At 41.0% G+C, this 7859-nt stretch overlaps 2 protein-coding genes across 2 annotated transcripts; both read right to left on the reverse strand.

The window, feature by feature from the left end:
- Nucleotides 1-755: 755 nt before the first annotated feature.
- LOC114722195 (cold-regulated 413 plasma membrane protein 2-like) lies at nucleotides 756-1797 on the reverse strand. Its single transcript, XM_028908156.1, has 4 exons — nucleotides 1622-1797; nucleotides 1432-1539; nucleotides 1262-1332; nucleotides 756-1124 (listed from the first exon to the last, which is right to left on the reverse strand). The coding sequence occupies exons 1-4, from the start codon at nucleotides 1795-1797 to the stop codon at nucleotides 871-873; spliced, it is 609 nt and encodes a 202-aa protein (XP_028763989.1). The 3' UTR covers nucleotides 756-870.
- Nucleotides 1798-3190: 1393 nt separating this feature from the next.
- On the reverse strand, nucleotides 3191-6490 carry LOC114722186 (BTB/POZ domain-containing protein At5g66560). Its single transcript, XM_028908144.1, has 4 exons — nucleotides 6031-6490; nucleotides 5875-5944; nucleotides 4486-5766; nucleotides 3191-4385 (listed from the first exon to the last, which is right to left on the reverse strand). The coding sequence occupies exons 1-4, from the start codon at nucleotides 6069-6071 to the stop codon at nucleotides 3798-3800; spliced, it is 1980 nt and encodes a 659-aa protein (XP_028763977.1). The 5' UTR covers nucleotides 6072-6490; the 3' UTR covers nucleotides 3191-3797.
- Between the last annotated feature and the right edge of the window lie 1369 nt (nucleotides 6491-7859).

The following is a 7859-nucleotide window of genomic DNA, read 5'->3' on the forward strand; positions in this document are numbered from 1 at the left end:
TTTCCAAATTCAGAGTCACAAATCGTATTTTTATATATTCGGGAGTCTTTATTTATAATGTTCCCTAAAAATTAACACGATGCTCATTATTGTGACGAGTGCTTAACATAGGGATGAGTACCAAATGATAACTATATATATTGTGCCTCTATTTTCTATATTTGGCATAATTTTGTTGTTGCATGTTAATAATGTGGATATAAATCAAAGTTTTCTCTTCTCCCCCCCCCCCCCAAAAAAAATCAAAGTGTTCCCTGACACTTGCTCGTTGATGGTTATATTAATCAACATGGCTTCAGCTGAATCATTGAACACCATCATATTTCTGCAATCTTGATCCCAGCCAACCCTTAATCCACGTAATATAAAGACATTCTCCGATGAAGTTAACTTCAATCTTCAAAATTTAATTGTTCTATGTTATAAATAGAGTAACGGCAGGAAGATTAATCTTTTCATGTGCCCCAACCTCTAAACAATTAAGCTATAGTATGAGCACTTTCAGCTCTAAGTGGGTATCTTCGATTAAATCACCCATCCTGTGATCAGTACTATGGTAACTTGTGGTTCTGTACACAAGAAGGAAGCGTTTAATGTAACGCAGGTTAGAACAAAAGCAAGAAAATTTGTGCGAAACTACGTATCCAAATGAGTTGATATTATTGAAGGGAACAGTGTTCGTCAGGTTAGAACAAAAGCAAGAAAATTTGTGCGAAACTACGTATCCAAATGAGTTGATATTATTGAAGGGAACAGTGTTCGTCACTGACGAACTGGTCTGTTCTCAAGGCAAAATTGTCATAAAACAAACATCTTGCGAATGATTTAGCGGAAGAAAAGAACTTTCAGTGTTGATGGTTGCAATGGCTTTTATAGAAAATGTATAACCAGGCCCCACGCAGGATAGACTAAGAGGAGGAGGATGCCAATGGTATTAGATATTCCATAGCTCTGCGTGAAAGAATTTCTGAATCCACCAGAAGCCCTGACATGTTCTTGAAGTAAGTAACAGCCAATGATAAGATCTATAACTATTGCAAACCAGCTATGCCTCATTGTGAGAGCAAAGAAGTTAGGAGCCACCACCAACAGAAGGATCAACGAACCAGGAATTTCCAGCCAATCTGCATGCGTAAATTAAATAACATTACCTTACCAAATCTAATCATTTTGCTCAATTTTCCATCACATTCACAAGGCAACAACAATTTTCCTTGACAAATCAATGTTAATAGAGCATAACATGTTGTCTTAACCATACCAGGAAAATGTCGAGGGAAGAACAGTCTGAGGACAACGGCAATGAAAGCAATCCATTTTCCAAACTCTCCTCTAAATGGCCCAGTAAAAATTTAGTCGAAGAAACAAAATAAAGAGAGGGGAAACCGAAAGAATGCTGTGGGTTATTAATTATCAGACAGAAATGGTTACCTTAAAAAGTGGAAAAGTGACCCTGGAAAACTGAAGAACACGTAGGGGACTAATAATGAAGTCAACATATTTGATCTCCAGTTTGTGCGATCCAGTATCAATAAGTAACTAGAATGAACATTTTACGAACAAGTCAAATTGATGTGAATTGTCATTCGTAGATCCCAATCAAGTTGAAAGGTTAACATACATAGCAGCAAAGGAGGCTAGCCATCTAAGAAAAGAAGTACCAAAGCGCAAGCCTCCTAGCCTGGTGGCGTCACTGATGAGCTTCTTGACTGCTAGTTTGAGTTCACTTACATCGGAATCTATCAAATTAGCCGTAGCAGGGTCCGCTTTCAGGGCCATGTGCTCCATTCTACCCATCCTGATTCAGGACTTTGAAGAAAATGCATTGATTTCTCAAGTTATATTTCCGATATTGATATAAACAGGAAATTAAAAAAAAATTGAAGAAAAACACCCTAAGGGTAACATTTTACCTTCTTTTTTTTCCCCCGGGAAGTGGCGATGGTTCTATGGCTAGAATATTGACAATGAAATGCCGTGGGGGAACGAGGGTGACAAGAAGATTCAACTGTATGGGGAATGAAAAGTCAGTTTCAAGTTCTAAAGTAACAAATGTGGAGGAATATGTAAACAGCGCGAACTTTCGGATCTCAACTGTCTCAATTTGACTGCATTAGGGCCTGGAGTATTCAGTATTTCATCATGAGGTGGCGCCCTGTTGAAGCTCCGACACTTGGCAACACCATGGCTTCTTGATGGGGTTTGATCCAAATCTGTAATTGTTGGGTTCAGTGGCATGCAGATACTTAAAAAGTAAAACAGTTAAAGAAGTGCTTTGCTTAGCCATACGAACTATCAGAATCAGCATCTATCGCTCTGGTCTTGTTTGTGGCTGGAACGTGGTCATCCGCTTCTGTCCATTGTGGGCACTTAGACAGCAAATCATGACAGTGTTGCCACGAGATCAAGTACGAAGTTAACTTTTCTCACATTAAAATAATTGAGGGGTGTGCTTTAACAATATTATATTAACGCGTTGAGGAGAATATAGGTTCCATTTTTGAAAGTAAAGAGACATCGAGTTTGATATATTTTTTCTTGTAATCCTTTTGATTCTAGAATTTTTAAAGGATAAAGGTTATAATTAAACTGAGAAAAATCATGTCACAATAATGCTTGCAATAATGAGGTTGTTATCATATCCCATCCTCTGTTTTTACTCCTCTACCTAATTCTGTATTGGCTGTTTTGTTAACATATAACCAGAGAAATTTAATACTGGGCCTCTCAGAAGTTGGAAGTTTTTATAATTTAAAAAAAAAAAATCTGTGTCAAGATATTTGCAACTTGCTAAATCAAATCATAAATGTTTAACTAAAGATAAAAGCTTAAATTTTCCAAAAGATTGAATGCTGTACAACACTCAAATCGTGGTCAATCCTTATCCAGGAGACGCCCCATTCCTCTGTGTAGCGTGGAATATGATTTCGGGGAAACCAATCCCCAGTTTTGGTTAACTAATAACATTTTAACAAATACTTCCCTTTTGATTAGAGGATTGTTTTTATTCCGGAGTGGTGGGGTCTTGTGGGTGGAAAAAGTGTCCATTTTGACCAAACACTAAAAGTAGACGTTCCAGAGATATTGAATAATGCAGAGAGGAAGGTGAAGGTTTCTACGTTAACGTTAATTTTCCTCGCACTAAATTTCAATTCTCATCATGATAGTAGTGAAAAGAAAGACAGTTTTGTTCTCAAAATTGGGCGTTATGAGTCAAACCCATGAACCATTCAATTCCTCATCCTTTGTCATTATTGCTTTTTTTTTTTGGACTGAATTTGTCATTATTGCTTTGGCCTGCAAATTTATGGAACAGAGCTAAAGAATAGTAATACTAATAGCTTTGACTGACGGCACCTAATTTGGAGAAGGAGAACAAATATGCTGAACAAGATAATGGAAGCATCATGTCAGCAACCGGAACAGCCTCAAATGAAGGAGCCTTTTGTGGGGGGACTACCCTACCCAAATGCTCAGCACCTTCCATTGGAAGCAATGATTATGAGCACCCTAGCAAACCGTCCAAAACTTGGAAAAAGGAATCTGTGTTATCCCAGCATGCATCTCAATGTCCCCACCATGGCACGCACTGTATTATTCATGCTCTGTCCATCTCCATCACCTCAAAAGCTGCCTCATTTCGACATTTACCAAATCACCCGAATTATTGGCCTTGCTCTGTTTGCCTTTTTCTTTTTTAATAAATCAATCATTGCTTCTTGAGAAGGACACGTGGCAGAAAGTTAGGATAGGATTCAGCATAACACATGCGGACTAACCCCACGGGATTTGGCTGCCTATTCGCGGTGACGATGATCATGCTGCTTCAGCTGGTGTTGGGGGACTCCGACTCGTCCTTGCCGTCGGTCTACGACCGCTGATTCATGAGAATCACAGACTTGTGTTTTGAATTTGCAACCAAATTTCTTTCTCCAGCCGCCGCCGCCGCCTCCTTGCTCACGATGAGGGCTCGATTTGTCAATCTTCTCGATTACTTTCTTCATTGATGAACATTCGCGTTCAAGCTGATGCACCCGCGTCCTCATGCTATCCATGTCCAAGCGTAACACCTGATTCTCCCTCACCGCCACCCGCCACGTGCTGCTGCCATCGTGCGCACCCGCTATTATTGCTCCGTCTCCCTCCTCTTCTCGCCCCAGCGCCGCGGACGGCCTCCCTGGCTCTGCAGCCGCCTCCGCTGCCATTAGAGTCCCTGCGATGGCATGTCTCAGCTGAAGCTGCTCAAAGAATAGCACCTGAACCACTGCTCGTAACGGAAGTCTCTCGTTCTGTGCCGCGTGAGTGCACGCTTCTAGTGTCAGCTTCTGACAGTCAAGCACTCCGCATATCTTTTCCCTTTCTGCCTCCGATATCCGTGGATGTGCCTGCAAGTGAGCAACGCAAAATTTTAATGAAATACATGAATGTGTTTCGTTATATAGCTGTACAGTATAATTTTGAGACGGCAATCGAATGAATGGATACCTTGAGATAGACATCTACAGCACGATAGAGACCGTCGTCGAAGAGTCTGGCTTGATTAGGAAGAGAGAGAGCGAAATTATAAAACTTCTCAGGCTTTAGATTTGCATCTGAAGCAATTTCAGACAGATACCCGTCAATTAGTTTCCCAACAACCATCAACGCCGGCGACCTAGCGACCCCTCCATCACCACCCGCAGCGGCGTTTCTTTCTTGTAAAGCGGCCAAGAAGTGAGCCAGAATTCTTTCCACACAATCAACGTCGTAGAGCGTTTCATTAAGATACGAATAGCTCGGTATGAGAAGATCGTCTAGTGTAGCTTGTTCGAGCTGCGATCCTATCTTCTTCTCCAACGCATCTCTGCCCGCTTCGGAAACGTTCAATATATTGGCCGTTCGGAGTAAGCCGAACAGAAACCTTGTTGCTGTTGAGGACCCAGAGCTCTTCCCCAGGGGCAGATTGGAGAGTATAAACTCCAGCAGCTCCTTCTGTTCAGCCTCTGAAACTACAGACGAGGACGAGGACGTCATTGGCCTTCGACTTGACCTTGAAGCCCCTGGAATGTATTTCTTCGCATAATACATGAGGCTGCTCTCTATTATATCTGGACTCAAATCTGCCTCTTTCATGGCATGAATCACTTGTTTGAACAGGGGCAAACTCAGGAGCCCAAGATCCTCAAACCAAGAGTCCCCTCTAGGGATGCTCTTTCTTCTTCCACCAGACTCAATTCCGTTCCACAGGACCTGCTTCGACAAAGAACTCCGAGTGGAAGCATCGTTAGTTCCGGCGTCGGTAACCGGCCATCCAAACAAAGCCGGATTGGCCGACGACGCTCTGGAAACAATGGAATCTATGCACCTCTGCGGAATGGCTAAAGCCTCCGATAGGGGCATCAAGGGCTCGATTGATTTTAGGGCTTTAATGGAGTCCTTGATGCTCTTGAGAACAGACTGGGATAAGAACCTTTCAGTCTTGGAGATGAGGTTGTCTTCAGAGTACTCTTCGGTCATCTCAAGGAACTCCGCGGCACAGCGGAGAGGAGCCACATTGGATGCGGACAAATCGATTTTGACGCCATAGCAGAACTTAGCAGCCATCTCAAAGGCGTCGGAGCTGCCAGGGAAGTCTGTGAATGTTATACGACAGTGTTCTTCCGCAATTTCGTCGTCTTCTTCCACTTCTTCGATTCCAGATGCTTGGATTTTTGCTGATGAGGGATGATTTGATTCTTGTTCCGTTATCAGCTGGTGAAGCTTTCGACTTTTTGCCATCAGAGGAAACTGGTACATCGTGGACAAATTTCAGACAACAGGATACAGAACAGAATATTGTCGGTCCTGTGATAGGTGTATGCATTAGAAGATTCATATTCTAATTTTTACGCTCACCTTGTGGAGGTGGAAGCTCATGTCATCAACTTCGATAATAATGTCGCTGGGCAGGCCATTAGTGCAGAACCTGAGAAGAAAAATTGTGAGAAAATACTGCAGAAATTACAAAAGACAAAGAAGAGGGGGTGAAGCAGAGAGTAGTATTCATCGAACCATGCTTGCCCTTTGGAGCTGGACGCCTCTGCTGCTGCCATTTCTCAGAAAAATGGATTCTCCAGAAATTCTTAGAAAGCCGGATCCATGGAAATCAGATGATGTGACTGATGTCTGTGGAATTGGGATCCAAAGACACAGAAAGCTTCGCAGAAATATATGAGATTGAACGGTAAGAAATGTGATTGAGAAATACGAGAACAAAAGTTGAAGAACGCCCTTAATTGTAGAAGGCGTGCAGTGGGTGAAGTGGACTTGACTTGCATAACCAATGGAAGAAAGGATGAGAAGGAAAGAAAGAGTGTTTGTTTGCGCTTTCTGTTGAGTTTTTAACTTTTATGAAGGAAAAGGAGCAAATGGGGAAAAAAACCATTAATGAAAAAGGTGAAACAGAATGGAATCCACATCCTCAAACCGGACAAATGGACCATGAGCAAATTCCTCAAAAGGGGATTTTATTTGATCGTTTGCCTTCCTTTACCAAAACTTCTTTTCATTTAAATCAGATCAGAAGGGCAAATGGCCTTATGGAAAGAGGGGAAAAAAATCTCTATTCATAATTTTTATATAAATATTCTTTTAGTATAAAATTTTACAGAGTATTAAACTATTAATAGTTTTTATATAAAAACATATCAAGTTATTTTAACCAATAAAATTTACAAACACAAACTTTTTATGGATTTTCCCTAAGAAAGGGACAAGGGGGCCTTTGAAAATTGAAAGTAATTGATGGAAAACTATATTCTCCTGCCAGGTTCTATCCATCGCTTTTTCTTTATAATGTCCTCATCTCTTGAGGCTTGACTAGGTTCCCTGGTTCAGTTAGAAATCATTTTCTTCATGAACCGGACATCTTATGCTCCGAATGCTTAATTAATATGACATTACAAGGTTCATAAATTGATAGCAAAAAACAAGAGGTTTATAAATTTGCCCTCCACCATAAATAAATAGCCATTGCAGCACATGGCCCGAAAAAGAAATGGTGCGCATTGCGCATCTTCCTTTCAAAGATTTCAAATTATGCTCATCTTGGTCTATATTTTTGACATCTGGGTCTCCCATCCTTCCTTCCCTAGAATTTAAGGTTCCCTTTAGTGGATAAACAACCATTGTGGGGCACATTTTTGCAATCATACACGGAAAATGAAATGGGTATATTCAAGTTTTCCAAGTGAGAGAGCTGAAAAAGAGGACGAATAAATTATTGGGAAAATTGTTCCAAGAAGGGAGACGATGGTGTCCATACTAATAACCATTGGAAGGCTAATAGAAAAGCACAGGGGAAAAGTCAAAACAAACCCCACTTACTCTCAATGAGTTTCAATGGCCTGGGAGGCGATTTCTTGTAAGATTGACAAATTTATAAGAATGTAGAGTAATGCATGTTTTTATTAAGGCTTTTTCGTGTGTTTGGTGACTGTGGTCGGGCAATTTGCACTAAGAGATGAATCTATAGGCTATTGGCATAGCCACCCTTTTGGGCATTTTCAGAATCTCAGTCTGAGACCAGGAAGACATTGTTCAAAGTCACAGCTAAGATTTAAGAATCCTTTTGCGAGACCCATACTTCACTCTCGAGTTAGAGTAACCATGACTTGTTTGATTTTTCTAAATATGCGTTTGACCCCCCCGGGAGGGGGGGATTTGCCCCTGAACACATGATTGAGCTAAAACGCCTTTTTTTTTTTCAATTCTGCGTTGAAGCTAAACCCAAGTTTTACAGACTTTTTCCAAGCACCTCGAAATTGATGATATGTAATTTAAGCACGTATTGGCCGCCATGGATTTGGCAATGTTAGCGTTTCATCTTTCCATTCCTAGCA

This window comes from Neltuma alba, unplaced genomic scaffold, assembly GCF_004799145.2.
Source record: "Neltuma alba isolate B1F8T4 unplaced genomic scaffold, ASM479914v2 tig00012086_pilon, whole genome shotgun sequence".
Taxonomy (NCBI): Eukaryota; Viridiplantae; Streptophyta; class Magnoliopsida; order Fabales; family Fabaceae; genus Neltuma; species Neltuma alba.

What these genes read in the sequence shown, in the direction of transcription:
- LOC114722195 (XM_028908156.1), bottom strand. Translation starts at nt 1,797, where the DNA reads ATGGGTAGAATGGAGCACATGGCCCTGAAAGCGGACCCTGCTACGGCT. An exon ending in CTAGCCTCCTTTGCTGCTAT is followed by an intron (nt 1,540 to 1,621) that starts GTATGTTAACCT and finishes TGTTCATTCTAG; the next exon opens with TTACTTATTGATACTGGATC. An exon ending in CTTCCCTCGACATTTTCCTG is followed by an intron (nt 1,125 to 1,261) that starts GTATGGTTAAGA and finishes TTACGCATGCAG; the next exon opens with ATTGGCTGGAAATTCCTGGT.
- LOC114722186 (XM_028908144.1), bottom strand. Translation starts at nt 6,071, where the DNA reads ATGGCAGCAGCAGAGGCGTCCAGCTCCAAAGGGCAAGCATG. An exon ending in AGCTCCAAAGGGCAAGCATG is followed by an intron (nt 5,945 to 6,030) that starts GTTCGATGAATA and finishes TTTTCTTCTCAG; the next exon opens with GTTCTGCACTAATGGCCTGC. An exon ending in TGAGCTTCCACCTCCACAAG is followed by an intron (nt 5,767 to 5,874) that starts GTGAGCGTAAAA and finishes ACGATGTACCAG; the next exon opens with TTTCCTCTGATGGCAAAAAG.